The sequence below is a fragment of the Astyanax mexicanus genome, chromosome 1 (assembly GCF_023375975.1).
Source record: "Astyanax mexicanus isolate ESR-SI-001 chromosome 1, AstMex3_surface, whole genome shotgun sequence".
Taxonomy (NCBI): Eukaryota; Metazoa; Chordata; class Actinopteri; order Characiformes; family Acestrorhamphidae; genus Astyanax; species Astyanax mexicanus.
The window spans coordinates 33,272,969-33,299,761 of NC_064408.1; the positions used below are offsets into that span (position 1 = coordinate 33,272,969).

The 26,793-nt window shown below is 37.8% G+C and overlaps 1 protein-coding gene across 1 annotated transcript in view; it reads right to left on the reverse strand.

Moving 5' to 3' along the window:
* The window catches only part of gjd1a (gap junction protein delta 1a), a 32,728-nt gene extending 20,256 nt beyond the window's left edge, over nucleotides 1–12,472 (reverse strand). The window contains exon 1 of the mRNA XM_007261003.4: nucleotides 11,302–12,472. Coding sequence (XP_007261065.1) covers nucleotides 11,302–11,372 — 71 coding nt within the window. The 5' untranslated portion in view covers nucleotides 11,373–12,472. The remainder of the gene's footprint in view (nucleotides 1–11,301) is intronic.
* Nucleotides 12,473–26,793: the final 14,321 nt, after the last annotated feature.

Consider the following 26,793-nt stretch of genomic DNA (forward strand, 5'->3'; position numbering starts at 1 on the left):
ACTGCTGCTGACCTTCATGCTAACAGTATTGCTGGGGCAGTGGCCTCCCTCAGCAGGGTAATGCACCCTGCCTGCTGCACACATGTTCAGAAATGCTTCGACAATTATGTAAAAGAGTCATTGAACTGGCCTCCAAATTACCAAATTACCCAGATCTCAGTCTGATCAAGCAGTCGTAGGATGTGTTGGTAAAACATGTCCGTCCATTAAGACCTTGCAATTAAAAACATCTGCTGCAAATGTACTGCTGTCAGTTATTACAGAACACCTTCAAAGGTCTTGTGGAAGCCACCTACACAGTATTAGGATTTAACTAGGTTTTAATGTTGTATATAAATTATCTTCATATTAAAGCTCTTTTCTGTAACTGTGTGTGAATCTCTGTTTCACTGTGCGTAAGAATTATAACTCACAAGCTATAAAAACAATAACTAATACACACAGGAAAGAAAATAGATAGTTCATCTGTTTTAATGTAGATACAATGCTCCTAGCAGCACACACACACACACATGCATATTCACACACACACACTCATGCATGCACACACATTCATACATCCCCTAAGGTTAAACTGCATGCTGTTCAGTTGAATATTGTACGCACACACTTAATTAAACACTGTAAAGTCACACACGCAAGCATTTGGCTCACACACACTGCTGCACAAACATGCCCATATAAGCAAATTCCCTGCATCTTTTATGCATCTTTTCTTTCTTATTAACATGCACCTACACACACACACATACAGGGAACTGTATAGATTACAATGTTGTGACTCAGCAGTAAGTGTATATTGATACACTAAAACAAATGCACAGATATCTGTTACAGACTTTCACATACACACACACACACACACACACACACACACAGATATCAGGTAACACTGTTAGACAAATGTGTGGTGTAAACTAGATATATACATTATTAATGAAAGTTAAGTGAAGTATTCAAACGCTGCCATACACATAGGCGCACATAAGCAAATAGAGTGAACCTGGAGGCCGTGTCTGGAAAGGAGTTTAAAACACTTTAGTTTAAGTTCTTTCGGATCTGGAACTTGAATCTGAAACCAACACAGTAAAAAGAAAGGAATAGTGAGCCTTTAGTTTGTGTCTGTATTTGGATCTGTTCATTAATTCCTCTTTATTCTGAGAAACTGTATGAAGATTCATCGTTGCACACTTTATGTAGAGCATCTTCACTGAGTTTACACTGCAGCCTAAAGAGCCTGAAGCGAAGGAGATTTTTCCACAGGATACCCTGTTCCACCAGGAAATATGGGGATTTAACAGTTTTATAATTTTATTTTATAATAAAACAATTAGTATTTCCTTTAAATTACATTATTATTAACAACGAATTAGTTAACACTAGTCATTTTACATCAACAGCAGACTGCTAAGAACTTTGTACAGAATATTTCAAAGGTTTATGTCTCAAAAGCACAACACCACGTAGTAATATTATAGATACTGTAATTAACTAGATTAAAAACTTGCCACTATTAGTACAGGGGAGACACTGGAGATGCAAATACAGTCTAAAGGAAAAAAAAGTAAGATGTAAAATTGTCTGTTTTGTCATTGAAACATAAGGGGATGTGTGGACCTATGTATCATACTGCAACCAGCCAGCAGAGGCACTAGACTTGTGTTGGCTTCAGTTTTGACAGCTGTTGTGCTGTCCATGTTTTTCTGCAGTGATGAACTAAAACCTGTTTCAGTCAGTGATGTTTATATGCACACTTAAAATCCTTATATTTTCCCAAAAATTACAGTGCACCTTATAATCCGGTGCGCCTTATGTATGAATTTTACTAGTCAGGTATTAAGGAGCCGTAAAGCCACTCTGCTAAAGTACAGCATTATATGGTGAGTTGACATTAGCCGCTAACAGCAGTGCTAGCTCTTTTGCTGTTCAGAGGGGAGAATTATTGGACTGTAGTCTGTGTGTTTACCTTGTTAAAACGAGCTAAACTACCGAGAAACACTCAAGGTTTCTAAACACGGCTGGCTAGCGCTGCTAACCATGGCTGGCTAAGCTCTTGCTAACCACTGCTGGCTAGCGATGCTAACTGGGGCTGGCTAAGCACTTGCTAACCACTGCTAGCACTCACCCTTGGACAAAATACTGGAATTCTAAGCTTACTGTAAAAAAGGAAGCGCTTTACTCACCCAAATAAGAAGTTTACAGGAGAGAAATCTGTGTAGATTAACATCCATTGCTCATTTGACTTTGAAAGAAAATGTTTTTTTAGGAATTACAGTTTTGTTTACTTAGGCGCCCCCAGCTGGAGACCTGCTGAACTAGAAACATGGCAACACCCTTGTTCATTTCAAGTAGGCATTCTTACTAGTGATGCTTAAAATGCACCTTATAATCTGTTGCGCATTATGTATAAAAATTGACTAGAAAATAGACGTCCATTGATATTGTGCCTTATGATTTGGTGCTCCTTATACTCAGAAAAATACGGTGTATGTACAATAGGTCGTAGGCTACGCGTACCCTGATGTGCACCTCCCAAGCAGTGATGGTAAAGTTACTTTGAAAAAGTAATCTGATTACTGATTACTCCTTTAAAAAGTAACTTAGTTACTTTATGGATTACTTGATTTTAAAAGTAACTAAGTTACTTTACAAGTTACTTTATTAGTTACTTTCAGCAGCTGCAGACACCACCTCCTGCCGCCTTAACATAAACATTATAACCAGTTTTGCCAATACTCCCGTTATTGGACAATGCATTTTTAACAGCAACAATTTATCTCTATTAAGTTGAACTATTTCCTAAAAAAAATAAGTTTTTTTTTTATAAAAATAAAAAATTAACATAAATATTTTTTTTAATAAAAAATAAAATATGGTCTTTCTTGATTTTACTAAACATAAATACTTGTTTTTATAAAAAAATATATAAAATAAAGAAAGTCTTTCTTGACCTGACATATTTAACACTGTAAAACTGAACATTGAACTTGTTGTTCTCTGCAGGGCAGGGAGTGGTTTTATAAAACAGAACCGTGTATATGGTCTAAACCAAGGATCACATATTTGCAGACTGCGGTCCGGGTCCGGACCCAGACGTTGTCCAATACGGACCCAACTACTGAGAAGGATTTAATTCTGACAGTGTTCATTTAAAGTACCGGAACTTTTCTTGTCTTTATGGGTATGTGCGCTCTGCGCCACAGTGAACTTCCAATCACGTGTGGTGTAAAATCTTTAAATGCTCTCCTCTGCCAATCAAATTTGTGGCAGACGCTGCCCTGGCGAGTGAATTGGGACGCGGCCGCAAAAAAAACGCTTTAATAAAGAGATAGGGCGCCGAGAACTGGCGAAAAACGAAAACGGGCGGAAACTAAAGACACGCCGAGCGCGAGAGAGAGAGACAGGGGAGAAAGCGAGACGCGTGTGATTGGGGAAGAGCGGAGGGGGAATGGGTAAGGGAGCGGTGTGTGTGTGTGTGAGTGTGAGGTGGAGAGAGAGAGAGTAACGCACAGTGACTTAAATAAGTAACTTTAATCTGATTACTGGATTGGAAATAGTAACGCGTTAGATTACTCGTTACTGAAAAAAAGGGTCAGATTAGAGTAACGTGTTACATCACTGCTCCCAAGAAATGTAACTACAAAGCATTTTAAATGTATATTTTTAATTAAAAGAAAAAATATAATATGGCTAGGCTTTTTCAATGTCTGGGAAACTGCCCTAGTTTAAATACAAGGATCAGTCTACTGAATAAAAATAACCTACCCTAAAATAGAGATGTATGAATTTATTTATTCCCAGAAACCATTAGCTCTTCTCTGAAGGCCTACACAGCCCTCAAGGTTCCCCTCTGGTAACACAAAATCCCAGTAACATCCCTCAGCTCCTCAGGGTTAATATGGCCTTGATTTCAATAAATGCAGTATGTCTGATTTAATTAGAGAGAGACACACAATTGGCCTTCTTGGCAAGCTCGAATAAACAAATCTAACAGATTTTCTAGGCCTTTATGAAGGCTAGAGCCAATCTAAGCACCTTATTATCACACACTCACACACACACACACACACACTCTCTCACACACACATACACTCACTCAGAAAGAATAGAAGCTGTATGTGTCAGTACGATTAAAGATCACTGCTGGCAGACAAACTCTGCATGTGCATCTCTCAGTGTGTGTGTGTGTGTGTGTGTGAGTGTGTGTGTGTGGCAGATGAACGATAGTGAGCCTTTTATTCATCTGTTCTTTCATTCACTCATTTATTCGTTCCACTGCTCTGCCACTATCGCTCCTCAGACGCTTGATCATCGCTCAAAGGAACAAGGCGAGAGGAAAACACAGATTAGAACACACACACACACACTCACACACACTTTTCAGTGCCTTCCAAATGAACATGAAGGCCTCCTTCTGAAATTAAAAGCAGAGCGAAAGATCTGAAAGCACTTCGCTGGGATTTCCCCTATAACTCTTTCTGCCTGCTTTAGTTTAGTCTACTTTATCTTCATATGTGTCTCAGTGTCTAGAATATTTACATCTATCTGTGTGTATCTTTCTGATTGTGTTACGTAAAAACACGCCACGCTCCCCGACAGGCCTCACCACAACTTTATGTCAGGAAGCTTGTTAGCAGCCTGAAGTGTGTGTGCACTCTCGTTCAGACATTTGTTTAGCATTGTTTAGCTGTGGAGATGTCATCCTTTGAGATAAAATCTGTTACAGAGTTTCCACAGATACCCCGAATGCAGTCAGTCAGCCATGACAGCTGTTTTTAATATCTTACGTTTTTCTTTTTTAGTTTTGGTCTGGATCTATGAGGCTAATGTAGGTAACAAGCATTAGAAATTTGGTTAGCATCTAAAGCCTGACACACTCTTGCAACTTTTTACTCGATAGCACTCGATATGGTGCTTCCATGTCACAGACTAGACAGGGCAGAGTCATGTGACTACACATGCAGTGATATGTTTTTAAGAGATCAGTACATGAACACGAACACTGGATGAAAGTATTCCCAGAATAAAAAAAGTAAAAAGACAAAAACGATATTCAGGGCTGGGTAGTAACAGAATACATCTAACAGTGTTATGTAAGCAGAATACAAAAACTGTAACTGCTATTCGTTAGTTACATTAAAAAATAATGGCAATGATTACATTACAGTTTAGATTCTCTACTTCAGCTCGACCCAATTCCCAACTCAAACCATTTCCCACCCCTTTCCTTGGACCAAAGAAAACTGTCTGTGTGTTAGACCTACATTTTTTTAATGCTATGTTTTATTTGATATAAAGCTATGGGTTGATAATGACAATAGAGCAAAGTAACAAATCACGTCAGCTCCTCCTCTCCATATCTGCATTACACTTTGGAGTTCCATTGTTAATAAACAGTTTTTAAAGGTTTTGTCTTGTACTTCTTCTGTGTTGCACAGATTAAGCTCATTAAAACAACTCAGAAATTGTGGTTAAAAAGGTCTCTTAGAAAAAATGTCAGGTTTAAATCAAGATTGGGCTCATAATGAGTGAGTATAATGTATAATGAATTAATGGGGTGGGCTGGGGGGGCTCGGAGAACGTGAACATGCTCGGGTAGGATCTTTTAACTCACCGTGTAGATCACCACACCTACCATGTCCGTTTCTAATCAAGTTGGTTTGTGTGTGGTTGTGATATGCTGTTCACCTTTTCACGATGTTTCAGTGTAATAATAAAGTGTAATAGTGCCCCCATGGCTCGAGCGGAGCATTCTCTAAAAGAAAATTTGCAAAAGAATTTCGTTGGTAAAGCAAAAAGGAAAAGAATATCTCTGTCAAGAGTAAGTTATGCCTTTCAGCTAAATAGCAAAATATTCTCTCCGCTTCAAAAGACTGATTTTGCTATTTCGACAAATTTTCCAGACGGCACGGATTTCACAGTCAGGAGCTGAATTGGAAGCATTCGTAGCACAGATAATCTGATGTGTGAAATCAGCAATGAGTCAATTCTAATTCAAAACCTCCCAGTCCAGCTCCTGAGATGATCAGTGGCCCTCAGACATTTTCAAACATATCCAACATTTTTACGATTGAAACCTTGAGTATCTTCTATAGTGTAACATGACCTACAGTCAAGAAGCAGTCTACTGAATAGAGATCAGCTACAGCTGTAGAAATCTGGGAAACACACAATCATCTCTACAGTGTGTCAAACAAAAACTATCATAACAGAAATGTATAGCAGGCGTAGTAATATGCACATTAATTATGAGGTGTTACCTAGGAGGATAGTTTGGGATGCACACCTGTATAAGTTGTGAGATGTTATCTTGTTTGTGAGTGAAGCTGAACACTAGCATGTTCATGAAAAGGCCACGTAAATGACTGGAATGAGTTGGAATAAGGCCTGTTAGTGGATGCCAGATTAATAAGATATTCAGTTTCTCTATTGAGTGTGTCATGGTCATGGGGGTAATGATCGTGACTTGCTGTGTCTGGTTAGGATTGTCCATGCAATCAGATTCAAAATGACTGTGGAAAGAAAATACACCTACACTCAGTCCAGGAGCTATGGGAAGATTTGGATGGAGCTTAATTTGACTTGATTTTAGTTGAAACAACTCAAACTTATTCATTATAGAGATTTGTGACTGCTTTTGATACTGTGCTCTGTTACCATCATGCTTAAAATCTGCTTTAAACTGCTTCCCAATCCTACTTCTATGTAATGCGCCTTCCACAATTACATCGCTGCTAATGCAGGTATTAATAAAGTCTCACTTAGAGGAATAGTTAGACATTTGCCTTTATTTTGTACCAGAATTCTCTGGATTAGGCTTTATCATCCAGGGACGTCTTTAGTAGATTAGCCTGCCGCTATCTGCCTGTGTGTATGCGTGTCCAGCATCATTACGGTGTCATTATGTTGTCATTAGCATGTGGTTATGCTACATTGCTAAATGGGAAATGACATTAACATGGTGCTTCTCTGTCTCTCTCACAGAGACACGCTGCCATTATGCAATTAAGATGTCCAGACTTATTTCTAAAGGAATACATACGCACCGGCTTTGGCATTTTGATGAAAACACACACATACACACACACACAAACACGCGCGCACACACAAATACACACAGAAAGAGGACACATAATGTCCTTGCTTTGAAATACCTGGAGTACAGTGTAATGATTCTTCAGAGTGATGCTTACACAGCCACCTCTCTCTCTCTCTCTCTCTCTCTCTCTCTCTCTTGCTCTCTTTCTCTCACACACATACAAATACAGCTCTGGAAAAAAATTAAGAAACCACTTCATTTTCCGAAACAGTTTCTCTGATTTTGCTATTTATAGATTTATGTTTGAATACAATGAACATTGTTGTTTTATTTTATAAACTACTGGCAGCATGTCTTCCAAATTACAAATAAAATATAGTAATTTAGAGCCTTTATTTGCAGAAAATGAAAAATGGCTAAATAACAAAACATATGCAGAGCTTTCAGACCTTAAATAATGCAAAGAAAACAAGTTCATATTCATAAAGTTTTAAGAGTTCAAAAATCAATATTTGGTTGAATAACCCTGGTTTGTAATCCCAGTTTTCATGCATCTCGGCATGTTCTCCTCCACCTGTCTTACACACTGCTTTTGGTAACTTTATGCCACTCCTGGTGCAAAAATTCAAACAGTTCAGCTTGGTTTGATGGTTTGTGATCATCCATCTTCCTCTTGATTATATTCCAGAGGTTTTTTTTAGTTCAGAGGTAATTTTTAGTTAGTCTCTTATTTTTTCCAGAGCTGTATATATACAGGGGTTGGACATGAAACTGAAACACCTGGTTTTAGACCACAATCATTTATTGTCCAGACGGACAGTTCTGGTTGAAAAAGGAGAGTTGAGAGTTTGGGCAACCACAGTTAATCCTGCTGGATGTGGTTCGTCCTTCTTGGTGGTATGTTGACATTACCCTGGATACCGTGGCTCTTGATACATCACAAAGCGTGCACCTGGTATGTCACCCATAATGTTGTGTGCATTGCAATATTTTAAGCAAAACTGTGCTCTTACCCTGCTAATTGAACCTTCACACCCTGCTCTTACTGGTGCAATATTGTGCAATTAATGAAGATTGGCCACCAGGCTCGAACTTTAGCCGTGAAACCTCCCACACTAAAATGACAGGTGTTTCAGTTTCATTGTCCAACCCCTGTATGTTTGTGGATGTTTCTTCTCATGAATGCAATTAGCAACTTTAAGCAAATACAGTCACACAGCTTGTCTAATCCCAGTAAAGGAGTGCGGCCAATAGAATAGTACTCTCTCCGACACACACTTTCTGCAGCTTGTATGTGTCAATGCTATTGCAGACAAACAATACTCTCCAATCAATTGACCAATTAAGAAGACCTACATTTCAACCTCTCTTACCTTTTTATTACCTCTCTCTATCTAGCTCTCTTATTGTCTTGGACATACTGTCCCAATCTTTCTTCTCATTCTCTTCTGTTTCTCTCTCTCTCTCTCTCTCTCTCTCTCTCTCTCTCTCTCTCTCTCTCTCTCTCTCTCTCACCCACGCTTAATCCCTGTAATGCAGTTTATTGATTACTTATAATTAACTAATTCTTAAACCAACCAGCAGAGCAGAGAGAGGAGAAAGACTGTGTGTGTGTGTGTGTGTGTGTGTGTGTGTGTGTGTGTGTGTATTGGGGGGTTGGGGGTTTTGTTCAGCATTCACTGCCCACACCACCCTCCCTTATAAGTGCACAACTGCACCAGTGCCATCTTTCTTCAAACACATACAAACACACTTATAGTAGTGTACCTCCTTATACAGTATGTCCTATAGATATACATAATGTGTGTCTCTTTGTCTCTCTCTTCTCTGTCTCTATTTCTCACACATACACATATACACACATACACACTTACACACACATACACAGTTATACACACAGATATACACACAAGTTATATACACGTTAGCGACAGACGTGTGTTTGTATAGTGTTTGTGTGAGGAGGACGTTCACACTTATTACAGATACAGGTACAGAGCAAATACAGTACCAGTGTTAATTTAACGCTGGTTAAATCTAACAGTGTGTGTGTGTGTGGCATATTTGCTTTAACCCTTGTGTGGTGTTCATATTTTTGTCACTCGTTTACTTTGTTACTTGTATTTAATTCAGCAAAATTAAGCAATTTTACATTAAAATGCTTTACACATGCTTGCTTCACCTAAATTGCAAGCAATATAAACAGCTTACATGGTTAATATTTGCCCTTTACCTTTCTTATGTTACATTTCTTTCAAAAAGTGCTACTCTTTTTTATTAGTTATTTTAATAAAATGTAAAAGAAAATGAATTAAACTCAAGATATGAGTAGAAAATTTGTTTAGTTATTAGCCCTTGGCCAAACATACTGTATGTAATATAAATGTGTGTGGGGGGGGGGGGGTGTACAGTGTGTGTTTATCGAAGATGTGTTTTGATATATGTTTTTCACAAAAAATGAGCCAATGCCAATGAGTTTGAGTTAGAAAAAATATTTTTTTAGTATCATTTGATGAAAAATGAAAACGGGTCCCACAGACCCGAACACCACACAAGGGTTAACATCACTAGGAAAGCAGCTTAAATGTTGGAATTGGTGGCTTCCTGCAGTCCTGCAGAAAGGGGCTAAAATGTGTACTATATTTAGTCCAGTGATTTGAATGTATTGTTCAGAAGCTGTGTGCATGTGTGTGTTGAACTGAGACGTGGACATTGAATAAAATAAAAAAACTTACTGTATTGTATCATTCAGCTCAAACCTATTTCAAAATGTGTAATGTTTGGTATAATTGTGCTAATAAATACATATACTACGTACATTCAACATAAAAAAAAATCGCACCCAGAAGTGTTGAATTGCAATGCTATATAGCATTAGCCAATATATTTTGAAATAGTGTGTAATGCAGGTGTAATGCATGTATAACACATGTATAATACAACATGTCAGACATCTTGGTTGTAGAGGTTCCTAATGGTGTCCTGCAGTAATTCTGTTCCATGCAGTTTAAATATTCTCACACATTTCCTGCAGATTTTGCGGTAGAGGTGGAGTGCTGATACCACATTCAATAGCATCCCACACATTTTTAATCAGGGATTGATCTGGCGATGCAGCTGGATGTGGCATAGCATCTGTGTCTTAAAGGCATGCTCTTAAAACAGCCAACAGAAGGACAGTGCACATCCTCATACTGCTGTTGGCTGTTTTAAGAGCTTGCCTTTAAGACACAGATGCTATACATAACAGCAGGCCTTTTAAATGTTAGACAATGATCCCTTTATCTTGGATCCCTTTATCTGGTGACATTTATCTTCCCTTTTAATAGCATTGCAACACTTTCTTCTTCCTTCTGGGTGCACCTATTTTTCTGGTGATGTGTGAATATCTTTGCAGTGTAATCACTGTAATGTTTGCAAGCACATAAGTCACATTGTAAGTCATGTAACATATCCTTCTTAATTTTATTTCAATTTTTTTTATCCACTTTTATCGCCAATTTACACGGCCAATTAACTATTCCCTCATTAGGCCTCTCCCTATCACCAGTGATGCTCCAACCCGAGGAGGGTGAAGACTAGAACACGCCTCCTCCGATACATGTGAAGTCAGGCTCCGCCTCTTTTCAAACTGCTGCTGATGCAGCATTACTGAGTGGCATCACAGCGCAGTGAATCGGTTCTGATAACGATGATCAGCTCACAGATGCCTTGTGCTGATCAACATCACCCAGAGAGAGCAAGGCCAATGTGCTCTTTCTTATGGCTCCGGTATCCGATGGCAAGCTGCATGAACAGGATTTGAACCGGCGATCTCCTGATCAAAGTGCTTTAGTATGCTGGACCACTCGGATCCATGAAATCTGTATTTTTTAAATTTTAAATATATTTCACAGAAAAATTAATTACATTGCATACATTGCAATGTCAGGTTTTTTTTTTTTTTCAATATCGTGCAGCCCTTATATGCTAAATGTTAATGGCCATTCCTTTGTATTAATGCATTCAGCTTTAGGAACTATACCTATATATGTCAGGGGTAGGCTGGAAGGGTATAGAGTCCCCTTTAAAAAGAGCATAGTGAGCTTTGTTCTCCGGAATGAAGGAGCTCCACCCTCTACTTTTGGGATTTAAAAGTTGGAGATGGGATGATAGGATGGGGTAGTGAGCATCCAACATCCTCAACTTACTAATACTACTTTTGTGTGTGTGTGTGTGTGTGTGTGTGTGTGTGTGTGTGTGTGCATACACTCGTCTCCTACCTGCCGATCATAGTGGAGTGCTGCTGAACAGCAGCCTCCAGCAGCCTCTCCAATATTGTCCACTCCCCCATGGCGGCCCTCTTAGCGTCTCCTTCACTGCGTGCCTCCGTGCCGAACGACCACCTCGACGACCCACGTTGGGGTCAGTAGCTCTGACCTCTGACCTGAGACCCCACAAACGACTCCCTGAGGGACCCCCAGCTCGGCTCGAGTGTGCCTCGTGTGTGTGCCTGGGTGTGTGTTTGTCTATTGCCTTGAATTTGTGCTACTGCAGCTTCTATAGCAAAAGAGCTAATGCTAGCAAAGTCATTCATACACACACACACAACTCACACACTCATACACACTCTCTCTCTCTCTCTCTCTCTCCCTCAATCCCTCCTTCTTTCTTATCTGGATTGGCCTCTGCGGCCAGACCACTGACAGTGACAAAGGTTACACTTTAACAGTGTCTTTCTCTCACACACACATACATACACACACACACACACACTCACTCACAACTCTCTAACTGTGTCTCATACACACACTCGCTTTCTTTCCCTCTCCATGGCTCCTTCTCTTCTAGCTTCTCTCTCTCCTCTTTGCATCACTGCACCTGTCTTGCTGCTACCCTCACACACACACATACACACACTCATACATATACACACACATACACACCCCCAACAGCAGCAATGCACCTATCTGACCCCTCCTCCTTCACTCACACACAATCACACACTCACTGCAGAGTCCTTCTGTCCATCAGTTGCAGCGAACACACACTCAGCACACCACACACCCTACACCCATACACACACACCCCGATGCAGCTTTCTGGATCTCATAGCACCGACACACACACACACACACCGTTCACACACTAAAGCTACAGAAGCAGCAGCGGCAGCAGCATCAGCAGCAGCAGTGGGTTACGTCCGGATGTACAGGGATGCTGTTGCCATGACCGCAGCAGAGGGACCGCTTCTCTTCTCCTCTCCTCTCCTCTCCTCTACCTATCCGTCTATCCTACCCCTTCTCTCCTTCCCTCGCTCCACGAGCCAGTGTGTGTGAGTGTGCGCGTGTGGTGCTGCACTGCTGAGCCTGCTCACACCTCTTTCTTCCTCCTCTCCTCTTCCTCCGCTCAGCTCCTCCTCTCTCTTTCGTCTGCTCACACGCGTGCTGCCTCTCTCTCTCTCTGCTGTCACACTCTGCAAGCGTGCCACTCTCTCCCTCCCTCCTTCCTTTTGCTCTCCTTTTTCCTCTCTTCTCTCTCTCTTCCCCCTTTTATCTTTCTAAATATATGACTCTCTGTTTTCCTCTCTTATTTCTATATGCAGTGTTTCTATCTATACATACAGTACATATATACCCTATGTACAGTATATGTCTCTCTCTCTCTCCCTCTCTGAGTATCTGTCTCTTGCTCTCTTCCCCTCTTTCTCTTTCGAAATATATGACTGTTTTCCTCTGTTTTTGTATATGCAGTTGGTTGTTTGTGCATTCATACTGTACATATATACATATTTGACTTACGTCTCTGTTTTTCTCCCTTCCTCTCTTTCTATGTATAGTATGACTCTCTCTCTCTCTCTTTCTCTCGCTCTTTCTTTCTGTCTCTCTCTTTCTCTCTCTCTCTCTCTCTCTCTCTCTCTCTGTTTCTCTCTTTCTGTGATATCTGCTCAGCTGAGTGCTTTACTGGTGCTGCAGCTGCAGTTGTACCTTATGTATTAATCCCAATCAACCACACACACACACACAAACACACACACACACACACACACACACACACACACACACACACACACAGGGAAGAATCTAATCATCCATCAGTTTGTCATTCATGTTCAGGCTCCAATGTTTTAAACACAGGTCTCTCTCTCTCTCTCTCTCTCACTGTTTTTCTCAGCTTGTGCCTGTCAAAAGGATTACAGGGGAAATCATGCTTCTACTCTCTCTCTCTTTCTCTCTCTCTCCTTCCCCCACCTCTGTATTCAGCATCATTTTGTGCCCTGCTACAAAACACCTTATCATCTCCTCACCTACTTTTTTACAATCCACCCCCCCTCCGCCCGCATTCTCTCGCTCTCTCTGTGTTTTATGATATTGAACACTGCATTCGTTTGATTGATATTGCTCTCTCCATCACAGTACAGAGAGAGGGAGGAAGGGAAAGAGAGAGAGAGAGAGAGAGTGTGTGTGTGTTTGAGAGAGAGAGAGTAAGGCACAGCAGAAGAAACTGGGAGAGGGAGAGAGAGAAAAAAGAGTAAAACAGAAGAAAAGAATAGGATATAGGAAGACAGAAAGCAAGTAAGAAACAAAAGGGAGAAAATAGAGAGTACAGAAATCCAGAAAAATGAGAATGAAAAGAAGAAAAACAGGTAGGAAAACAGTTGAAAAGAAAGAGAGGGGGAAAGGGAAAGGAAATTAAATAAGATACATATTTAAAAAGAGAGAAAGAAGGATAAAAACAGGAGATATGCAAAGAGAAACAGAGAAACTGAGAAAGCAAGAGAGAAAGCAAAGAAGAGAGAGAGATAAAGAGTAAATAGTAATGACTAGAATAAAGTCAGTGCAGGTCTGTGTTTGATATTCAGGTTCAGGTTGTTTTCTGTGTATTTCATTGTCATGGTAACACCATGTGGAATGTAATTACATTAGTCTTGTACTGAACACACACACACACACACACACTCTGTGCCCCCCAACCCCCAACAATGTTCTGCATGAGTGGCAGTGCTGAGAAACAGTTAATCACAAGGCAGCGATGTCATTATCAGAGGGCATTGTGGGTAAGGACGTGCTGACTTTGACCACGTCAGGTGTTTCTGCGCTTTTTAACGATCTTTCACTTCACACACACACACACACACACACAGGCTTTTGGGGGGAGGAACAGCAAATGGTATAAAGGATAGAATTGTGGGTAGTGTGCAGCCAAGAATTGTGGGTAATCAGGGTTTGGCGCTTCGTGGGAATTTAGGCAAGAGAAGAGACGCAGGTGTGCTGCCGCCAACCCTAAACAGACCACACACACGCACACATACACAAACACACACTATCTCTTCCCCAGCAAAGTATTACAATCCAAATGCAGAGCTTCACTTTATATATCTATGCTAACAGCTATTTACAACATGTGCTATAACACACACACATACACACACACAGCATCCATCCATTATCTGATACAGCACACACACTTTTCACCTTTCTTATTATTACTGTTAAAACATAGATGTTGAATGTTCACTTGAATGTACCATTTGTTTTCCATTGTCCAGTTTGTTCAGACAACAGAGGGTGCTCCTGAGCTTGTCCAGAATTATGACTCTATAACACATGGATGCCATTTCCGAAATATTGTCAGTCAGACTCTTTAATCAATAAAGACTAAGGCTGAGCCAGGCTCACCTACTTACATGTCCTAGATCAAGAGTGTCTCAGACTGCCTTCATTGAGTTTTACAGTGCAGATCACCTGAATACCCAGTTTGACTGGTAAGTTAAATGTTTCAGCAGTTCAGCTACTTCTTATATTAAACAGGCCGTGATAAAGGCCCTGCCAATGATCATCTCCAGCCAAAGCTGTCAATCATTCCATTCTAAAATGTAACTCAGTCTTCTTGAGATATCGCAAGATAGCATTAAAAAACAGATTTCAATGGAAAATAAAAAGTGTGCCAATAATAGAATATGATGGAATACAAATTTATGTATAGTACTTTTTACTACAAAGCAGCTTTACAGAGATATTTGTCCAAGCCTCTTTTGAGTAAGCACCTCGGTGATAAAGACAACAGTAACAAGAAAATTAGTAAGGTTTACGTTTGGTGTGTGACCTGTAATAGTTAGTGGGGCTACAACAATAGTAATTAAAAGCCTGTTTCGAAGAAGGTACAGGACAATAGTGTATGGCAGCCGGCTACAACTACAGAGAATCAACATAATGAATAAATTATTAATTCAAAAGTTTGTGTAAAGAGAATTATTTTGACCATAAAGGATCAGATAAGTTCAACTTAAATCAGCTAGCGGCAAAAACTATACAAACAAAAAAAGTATATATATTTTTTATTTGCCAGCAGAGTAATCCTTCACAGAGTTAACAGTCAGATTTGGTGTGGTTAAAACCAGGTGTGATGTTTTTAATAAAAATAAAATAAAAAATTATCTTTTACACATGAATGAATAAAGAAACTCTTTTGATATATTAACTGAAACCGCATGATGCACTGTATATGTATCAGTGTTGGCTAAGTTTAGCAGTTAATCCATTACTATCTATTGCTCTAAGGTGACCTCCATAGCTTTAATGAGACTTAATGTCCTGGAAAACACAAACCGCAAAACACAAATCACACAGTTTTGGAAATTCTGCACAGAACAGTGCTGTCATTGAGGCTTCATTTGCATTTGACCCAAAACTGGAGCCTCTGCATGTTTCTTTTACTGCTGCTAATCAGATTATGGTCAGTTTGAGTTAAATATAGCCCCTCGTTTTCTCTGCTGGGATGAGGATCAGGTCAACAGAAGAAATGGGGACTGGACTTAAATTGGGAATGAGGGGTTCAAATTTAGCTTCTGGACATCATTTATTAATTTTAAAGTAATTTATTCATTTTTTTATCTTTATTTTTTGATAGCGTTAGCTTATTACAGGAACATTACAGGGAATGAAAGTTGAAGCATTAGAGTAAAACTTCAGATCTGACTTAAGTAGATGAAGTAGATCATTCCTTCATTTATTTATTAAACAGATTTGTGTCTCTCCTGTCCTAACACGCCAGAAGACAGACTGAATATGTAGCAAATTTGAATAAACTATGTAAAAAGCAGAAAGCATCTTTGTGGATGGATCTTCAGGATATAAGTTGTGATTCTGTTGCCCAAATGAACTTATACATTCATTCATAGAGCAGGAAAATTATTGATGTTCTGAGAGTTGAGAGACGAGTGCTTTTTCTGATGAGTTGAGTCAGATGTGGGTTACCCTCAGAGCGAGAGAACTGATGTGGTATGTGTGAGACCACACTGAAAGTGAATGAGTAAATAAAATAATTATAAACAATAGTTTGATGGGTGGATGTCTTTCTTAACTATAATGTTAAAAATCACGAGAAATGTAAAATGTCCATGCCTTAAACTATCGTGATATTCAATTCCATTCGTTTTTGTTCTAAAAAAGACTGTTGAAACGTGGTATAGTTTCAGTACAGAGTGCTGATAATTGTGAGTTTTACATGTAATTGTAATAGGGAAATAGAGGGAGGTCAGAAAAAGGAGGACAGTCAGCAGACAGGCGGAGGTCAGGAGAAGAGTGTGCACGCAGATCCTACTAGCAAGGAGGTGAGTTAGAAAGGACGTCTCTTTGGACCGATTTCTCTTTACACCCCCTCCCAATTGTCGCTGTATAAATCGCACTCTGAATATAGCTAACCAGCAAATGGAAAGCTGTTAACATGCAGGGTTTTTTTTTTTTACATCTATTATAATGTTATGCTGTTTATGCATTTAGGATTATGTACAATAAACTATAATAAAAAATATTTAAAATAAATTATTTGTTTCTTTAGTGCTTTTCAGATGAAACTCAGGGCTGATAAAAATTGTTATATATGTGGTTTTTTAATGCTTGGTGTTTTTTTTAGAGAGTTTATTTCAGAACTGTTAGATATCAGACTGCGATCATGTTCAGCTCTTGGGTTATTGTGTGATGATTCTGGTTTTAATTTGAAGCTAATACAAAAGAATATCCTGATGGCAGGCTCAACAGCCTCTATAAAGGCTATTTTAAAGCAATATTATGAGCCTTATATTCTGTTAAGAAACATATGGCTACAGTATTTTTTGGACATTTTGATTCTGGAGCGGTCTACAGCCAAGCTTTGCAAGGCTACTTCAAAAACTGTTAGGAACTGGACAGATGCTATTTGGTTTATGACAGATCATATTTGTAAAGAGGGATAAGAGATGGGTATTGTTCTCTTTCAGTGGATGTGTATGTTTGTGAGTATGTTTGTGAGTAGTGAAAGTGTGTGTATTGGTGAATAGTTATTGTTATTATTGGGAATCCAATAAATTGTTTTTTGCAAAAACAAATCTGTTAACCTTAAATACATTTTTAAATTGTCTTTTGGGTAACATTGCTAACAGCGTAACATATCAATAGTCAGCCACACAGTCTTTTCCATATGAATCTTTAATATGATCACATGGACTGGCTGAAGTGTCTTTCCCTTAGTCCCCATCTGCAGAAGGTTTTATAAATGTTGATAATTTACAGAAAATCATACTTAAGTATATGTATTTATACACAGAATCCTGTTTGATATTTCAAGTCAAATTTAAAATTAAAGAAGCACAATTTGTACAGCAGTTATGTCTAAAATTGTTTTAGTGTGGTTCAGGCATAAGACAAAGAGTTAGCGCAGTGCTAAACATCTGAGTAGAGTATAGGTTTGGGTATAAGTCATAATGCAATCATAGCTTTGTAGGTCCAGTGCAGAAGTTTGTAACATTTGTTATCTACACTCTTGTCCATAAAATGAAGAAAACATACAACACATAAGCCAGACCTTAAATAGCTTTAAACACAAAGGAGCAGTTTCCCCACACAGGGATTAAGCCTAGTCCTGGACTGTACAGCATTTTGAATTGAGATTATCCATTGAAAGTAAAATAAGATATGTCTACGACTTAGACATAATCCCTGTGTGGGAAATCGCCCCATATGGTTTCCATTATTTTTAACCTAAATATACCTTGTAGCTCTAGTGTAAAACTGGTGCAAACAAACTTTTTTTTTTTGCTTTTTGTGTGGCCAAAGGCATCTTGGTTAAAGACGCCTCACCAAGTTTCTAGAAATGGCATAGTGTGTTCTACTTTGGGAACATAAGCTAGCAAGCACATTTAGCTTTTGTGCCGTGCATCAGCAGTCCAGTGTGTTGTATTAGCATCCTATTATCAAAGCTAATTCAGCATGGCACTTGCTCATGGGGATTTCAACCGTATCTAAAGACTAATGCAAGTGGAACATCCAAATTTCTGAAGCGCAGTTAATATTCCAGTCATACCGGAAATACGCTCCATTAGCAAGCTGGACAGGACTGGATCAGCACACAAGGAACCTTTTGGTTTGACGGACTCCATACAGTATATTTGCTCCGCACCAACATTTAACCCTACGCACTCCCCCCCCCCCCCCCCCTTAACACACACATTTATAGTCATTGGCACCATAGATTATCTTCCATTTGATTAAGCAGAAAGCATCCTGATCTACAGTGCGGCTAACGGGACTTCAGTAATGTATTGGAATAGACATAAATAAATGGAGCACGTGGAATAATGGGGTCATAACACACAGCTGTGACTTCCAACAGCAGACGTGTTCCAATGTTTTATTTATTAAGTTGCTTACGCTGGAGACCCCCACTGGGATGGTCTGTTTGTTCGTCGACAAGCGTCACGCTTGGATTTCACTTGACCACGTGAAAAGCCAGGAGTAAACACATCCAGGATGCTCTCCACAGTCAGATCTCTACATCTCTATTACAGTCAATACATTCAAATACGGATACCTCGATTAAGTGTGTTTTTAAATCTGAGGACCTTAATACTGACTGTACGATATCTATCTGATCTAAACATTGTGTTCCTGAGAAAAATACAGCCACAGAACTAACACTTTTTTAAAACACTAACTAAATCACTTTATTTTTAGTGAATAGTTTATATAATATAATTAAGCAATAATGCACTCGAGGTTTGTGCTATAAGGTGTAATATGTAACTAGTGCTGCGGTAGTACAGCAGCACAGCAGTGCCAATATTACACCTTATAGCACAAACCTCGAGTTCATTATTTCGATTATACCACAGTTCCATTATCACTGTTTATTGATAGATTTTACATTAAAGAGGACCAGAAAATACAATTTGTTTGGTTATAAAAAAACTAGTTTAATTGCTGGTCTGTTTGTAGCTGCACTGTTTGGCTTGTAAGTGCTACATCGTTGTTAGGTTACCTGAATAATAGTAATACATGGAGAGATTCAGTTACAATGCATTACCGGCTGATAGCGGCACTCACAGAATACCTCTCAGCCAAACACATTGCCAGGTCAGAACTAACTGTGGTATAATGAGTAATTTATAACTGATTTATTTAGTTTAGTAGCAGCTTTCTTACTGCTGTAAACTTTATAGTTTGTTTTAATATCTAATTATCCAGTCTGACTGACCTATGTGACCATTCAGCTTCCGGTTTTGTTAGAACACTGTAGTCAAATCACTGTGTGTGTGGTGGAATGTGGTGGAATTAACCAGATGTAATTCAAGAGTAAAGACAGGGTGGGAGTATATCTCCCTAAATGAACATAAATAGAATACAATTGCTGCACCGGTACAACCAAACTGGGCCTGGTTACCCAAAAGAATCTTAGCATAAGGAACATCCATTTACAGAAAATAGACAAACACTGTTCAGAGGAGTAGTTTAAATAATTATTTTTTAGGCATAAACTAACAAACGCTTTTAGCTGTTGTTCCGTGTACTGTCTGTTGTGCTGCGTCACGCTTACAAGAAGGCTCTAACCTGAGCTAAAATTTTCCTTTATTTAAACTTTCCATTCCACCTTAAATAATGCAGTGGTTACACTATGTATCCCCCACACAGGGACGAAGCCTATTCTTGGACTTCACAGCCTTTTAAATGGAGATTTTCCATTGAACAGAAAATATAGTCTATGACTAGGGTTATCCCTGCCCCTAAATGTTACATAGTGTAACTGTTAACTGTTAAAGTTGTAAGCCAGTCTTTAATTTGATTTTCGTGGCTCAGATACCTCGGGTCATATAACTTCAAGTTGTGTAGTGTAGCCTATAGCTTACATATGTGTCATGAACATGTAGCTGCTAATTTTCTTATTTCTAAAATTTATTTTAGTTGGTTTTAGGATATCATTTTTTTAAGATGACAGCAAAGCATAAATCAAGTAGCCACTCCCATCTCAGTCATTTCTGCCAAGATTTTTTTTCAGTGTAGTATCGGTCATGCATTTTACAAATATCCTGTAGTAAAAAAACATAACCCACCTCTCTGTTAAACCTAATTCCACCCAAAAAGATCTAAAGTGCAGGACTGGTTAAAAGCCTTTTACCAACAACTTTTTGGCAGAACAATTCACATCAAATGTCTAAATTACTAAAATTATTTAGATGATAAAGACATTTTAAAGAAGGTGGGGTGGTTATACATAAAGCGTGATCCCCTTATGGAACCATTTAAATGGTTAAATTATTCGGTGGCTGGTCACGTAGTTCTTCACTGGGATGCAAAGCCTATTTTCTAATATTTTATCTATAAAAAAAGATTCCTCAGCTATCATGAGTTAACACAAATATTTGGCTTACAGTCTAGGGCAAATTCAGTACACTCCAATCCAGCCAAACACTTCCCCCAATGGACATTTCCAGGACTGCATCACTTGGTGTCTCTCCTTTGCTCCAATGCCTTGGCAACTTCAAGGAGGTAACGTATATTTAGCCACCGACATGCAAATTATGACTCACGCTTTTCTCATGCAGCCTCCCAAATCCGGAGCTTCCCTGTGACCGCGGAGTCGGGATGAGCACGCCCCACGGCTCATCGGACATATGGATGCTAACTGTCTTCCCACAGAGACTCACCTGGCTATGGCACCTGGCTGACCTTTCCCAAAAGCTGGCCCTGTTCTCTGATTGGCTAGTCCTGTAGCAGTCATTCATGCTGTACCAAAACCAAATAAACACACTTTACATTATAAACTAGCAGCGCTAGTCTGTAGATATTGATCAAGGTTTTTTTTTTTTTAAGTGATCACTGATACACACAACAACAGTGTACTATAAATTAAAAAACAGGAGACTATAAAGTAAAAAATAAGAGACTATAAATAAAAAATAGGAGACTTCAAAAATAAATAACAACAATTGTGTTTTACCAAAAAAACTAAATAATGTAAAACTTGCATAACATAATATTTCTTTACTTGCATAATATTAAAAAAAAAACAAATACAATTTTGAGAATGGGAAAGGAGATTTTTCCTGGTAGCAATAGCACTTTAACAACCTTAAAATAAAGTTGTAATATTTAGAGAAGAAAATAGAATATTTCTGATGAAGTCAGAATTATTTTTTGAAAATAAAGTCAGAATATTTCAAGAATAATGTCAGATGTTTCGAGAATAAAATCAGAATGTTTAGAAAATAAAGCCATAATATCTCTGTAATAAAGTCAGAATATTTTAGGAATAATGTCAGAATATTTTGAGAATAAAACCAGGATTTAGTATAGTTATACTTTCGTTAGCTTTACCAATATAAGAGTAAAAGTCTGTGCAAAAAACTGTTTATTTAGAAGGAAGATGGAATCTGGTCTCATCTGATGTAAATTCACAGTATTTTTATGACACTGATATAAATGAACTGCCTCCCACACATTATTTATTGCTGTTCACACACCTCCTATAGTGGCTGGGTGTTTCTTCTCCACACCCTCCACAACACACACTCCCGCAACTTCTCAGGGGGAATTAAATCTGGAGATTAGAATGGTAGAACAGGGTTATATTCTTAACCTTAATTTATATTTGTGTCAAATGTTTACACAAAAGCTACGCTTTACAAACATATGTTACATGAGTGATGCTTTGTAAGGTGTTGTTACACTTTTCTATTTTAGCTTAGAGAAACTTTGTGCCCTATGTAAATGCAGATCCTGCAGCAACAAAACCCTAAGCTGTAAAACTACACATAGGAAGATATTAGTACAGTAAGCTACCTTCCATTAAATAGAAATAACCTTACATACCAAAAGTCATGGGAAAGCATTCCAAAAGAATACAAATTGATTATGAAGTGTTATCTCAGGGAATGGCATTACCAGTCAGTTCAGCATTCATTAACCTCTTTGGAACATGGCAAATATCCTGGGACACTATACTACATCCCCAGACCATCGTGCTGCCTCCACCATGCTTAATACATGACATTAAGCATAGGTCTTGCATCTGCTCATTGTTCTCATGCCACAGAAATGTTCTTCTGTTTGATCGACAGACCTTAAACTTATACTTATTTGTCTACAACACCTTTTTCTAATCTCTCAGTGTCAAATGTATTTTCTTTTTACTGGCCAGTGTGAGGTGTGACCTTTTCTTTGCAATTCTGCCATGAATTCCAGCATCCTGAAGTCACTTTAGTGTTGACACTGACACTGGTGTTCGACGGGCTCCATTAAGTGCAGCTGTCAGTTGACAATATGTGAGGCGTCTTTATTTATCTTTTTGCACAGTTGTGCATCAAGGCCTTCCACTCCTTGTTCTATCTTTGTTAGAGCCTGTTTGTGCTACTTTCTGAAAGGACTGGTTAACAGCAAAGTAAAATATGTTTTAGTTTTTTTCAATATGTTGTCTGACATTTAAATTTTTTTTTTTTTTGGCCCTTTTGCACCTGCAGGCCAACAACTACTGATGCTCCGGATACTTAACTAACCTAGAATGTCATGTTTCTTCTGTGTTACCTTATTACTATAAAGCTTTTCAGCTGTGTAACAAAATTGAAAAAGGTTTCCTAACAAAGGACTGAGAATTGCTGATAATAGTGCTAAATACAAAATAAGCCTCTAAATAAAACTAGGCTTTAATGCACACATTTAAATTAACTGTATAATAGACACATTTGTTTTGCTTGTGAACTGATTTTAAATGTGTTTTTCTTTGGAAAACAACTTTGCAAGTGATCCCAAATTTTTTGACCAAAATAGCTTGATTGATGGACTGGGGATTTTTTTTTTGTAAACTATTATTTTTATTTCAACACCCCAAATAATATAAAAAATAAGGCAGGAATGTACCTTAAATGACCTGCTTTTCTTTTTTTTCAGGCTTTGAATTACTATCTTAAAGTGTCTCAATATCTCAACCTTATATTTACATAAAAAATGTCTAAATAATTGCTAACATTAATATAATTTTTGCTTTCCATAATCATCATTTTGACTTAACTGTGACATAAGTAAAAGGAAAAAAAATCTAAAATACTGCTGCAAGAAACATGGACATACTTAATGTCTGTTGCAGGCAAAACTGTAGTCAGCCATCAGAAACTGTAGAATTTAGTAGCAGAATAATGGCGGGAGAGAATGTATGTTCATTACATTACGGTTGTTTCTATCCAGACTCAGGTTCTTTCTTTCATCGGAAGTGTTGATGTTATCGGGACACCAAACCACCACAGTGCTGGCACTCAATGAAAGGTCTCCGGGTTAAAGCTTTTCTTCTTTGATTATCCAGACAGGAGTTTTAAACGCCCCAAGGTCACGCCCTCTCAGAATCAATCAATACTGCATGACCTACACCTACTAATACTGCAGTCTGTGCAGGGCTGCAGTTAACCGTAGCACACAAAACAAATGCACATGAAGCGAGCATCCCATTTTAGTAAGCATCTATTTGGCTAATGATCACTTAACCCAATTAAAACAGACAGAGAAGCTGCACTGTAGAATCACTGCGATGGCTGTGTTCAGGGTGCTTCAGGTGCAGCTATTAAATTTAGGGATTGAACGGTAAATAGGCAATTGTATTGTTCACAGCTGACTTGCTCTCATTTTTGGATTTCAGAGACCAGGTGTGTGTGTGTGTGTGTGTGTGTGTGTGTGTTACACACAGGGGAGTCCTCAACTGTCTTCCCCAGTAACACACTGTTCCTAACAGGCTGTCATTTGTGTCAATTAAAGAGGCCTCTACGCCCTCTGCTGTGTGAAAATAGAATTTCACTAGCTTTTGAATGTCTGCAGAATCACATTTAGAGATGTAAATATCCAGAGTGAGATTTGGTTTTAATTGTAATTGTAATTGTAAAAGAAACACTCATCTCACTCTGCAGGCTTGTTTAGAACAGTGCCAAAACCTCTTTTATTGACTTTGCGTGCATCTCACCGATTGTATTATAAAATTTGTGGATTGTGTGTTTTTTTTTTTAGTTCAGAGTGAATTTAATGTAAAGAACTATAAAAAAAATCTAACTGTTTTAATAGTTTTATTTAAACTAAAGGGCAGTAAAATATAATTGCAAATAATTGTCTGCAGCTTTATGATTAGCTCTTGGCAAAATCTTCTGGATATGATTTATAAAATAACAGAAAACAACAAATATTATTGCTATATTCCCAACAGTCTGAGCATTTTTTTTTTACAATATACAAAAATAATAGATTACTATAAGTGAGCACTTTATTTTTAACAGTAAAAAAATACCTTCACCTCCACTGGATATATTATTCAGCATAGAAAGTTGATATTAAATTATTAATATTTTTTGAGAGGGCATAAAATGAAGAATCTATCAATCAAACATTGAATTAATCAGTCATTTTATTTTATATTAATATCAATAGTGCACAGTTCTTACATAATTACTGGGAAAAATCTATTCATTCTGGAATCTGTTCATATTTAACATAAACATACAAAATTATATATGTATGTATGTATGTCTAGAACCAAGCAAGTAGGTGTTTCTTGTAACAAGTAAACAAGTAAGATAAATTGTTTTATCTAAAACAAGCAAAATAATCCACCAAAATAAATCTCTAATTGTTTCTAAATAAAATTTGTGTGAAAATAGATTCAATGTTAACATTCTTACACAAAGATTTGAGATGTTTTGGTACATTTTGCAGTCCACAGTCACACAGCTGTATTCTGTCTTTTCCAGAGGCTCTTTAGCCCGATTTTAGGCACTTACTGAATACAGACTAGCTAAGAGCTATTTTCGCACTCTCTCTCTCTCTCTCTCTTTCTCTCTCGGCCCACTGAGACCAGACTAAAAGCCTACTGGACTCAAGAGACAAATACAGTAAATAGTCCATTAGGCCTGACAGTTACAAACTGTTCCTTTAATAAACATTTCAAACATGATTAAATGGTCTGAGGAACACATATATAGTGATGAACAATGTGTAATGATTTACATCAGCTGGGATACTTTTCAAGGGAAATGCATCTGTCTTTGTTTCCTTAAATGTCTACTTAAATGTCTGCAAGAGCCAAGGGGCGAGAGAGAGAGAGAGAGAGAGAGAGAGAGAGAGAGAGAGAGAGAGAGAGAGAGAGAGAGAGAGAGCAAGAGAGGGAGTTTTAGAATATTTTAGAATGTATTTTCCCAGTTCAGTGGCAAAAACAGCCTGAATGCCTATTAATATATATTGATTTTGCAATAACAATAAACCTTATTATGTTTACATATATCCATCTGCTCAGCTTACATCAGTTTAATCACAGCCACTAAAGCTGCAGTTGCTGGAGTCACTCCAGATTGCTTTGAAGCCAAATATATAAGGCAGGCAATCAGAACAGAGGTCATTTACATATTTCAAAGTATAAAGAGATTAAAATTAATTATATCTGGTTTGGGGACATTTTTTAAACTGTTAAACTGTCACTCAGAAAATAATCTCTTTAGCACTAACATGTCAATCCAATCTATAATGATGTACAATAAAACAATTTTATTTGGAAAAAAACATTACATATTTTTTGTACATTATTGTATACTTTGAGTCAAGTCAAGAGGCTTTTGTCATTTCAAATTATGAGAAAAATTCCAGAATGGAACACCAATTTAGAACATGCAGAATCACAGGCATCAATAAATACACTCTCATATTATCCACCCCAAAGCAGTTCAAAGCAGTCTCAAAAATGTTTCTTCCAGCCGGCCCCTTTAAGAAAAAAATACAAATTTAAGTATTTAACACAAACACATTTATACAAACTTAATCATCTTTGTTATATATATCATATATACTGTGATTGTCATTTAAGTTATGTGTATTGTGAAAAAAGTATTTTTTTTTTCTACTAATATATATATATAGCATGTATTACGTATTTTATTATTATATTTTTACCATATTGTTTTAGATGGACTGGAAGTTTTTAAGTATTTCACAACCAGTTGTTAGTTTTATAAAAAATAGTGAAAACTCGATTTTAAATTAAAAGAAATTTTAGCTTGTAATTTGACGAGCTCATAAACTGTTTATAAGACATAATTAGAAATACAGATATTACAGTTAAATAAGATGTTTTTTATATATATGTAGTAAATAGCAGATTAAACTAATGCTTCTAATTTTGAGCTCTTATTAGAGATTAGAGTTAGACAGTTAAAGACTTTGCCGCGGATACTTTATTTCAGGCTGCGGTGGTAACTTAGCTAAATAACGATAATAAATGTTTAAACAGTATAAATGAATGAAGGAAGTGGTTAAACCGGTTCAGTCTGGTCTCAAACATAAACAGGAAAGAGAACCGATCATACTCTATAATCAGATTAATCGGTTATCGGATGAGGTTTCGGTTTTAATTTGTTTTTAAATCGGGATTATTGAAGCTGTGTGTGTGTTACGGTTAGTAGGAGGGCAGTGGGTCTGTCTGGAGGAGGTTTTATCTGTTTACAG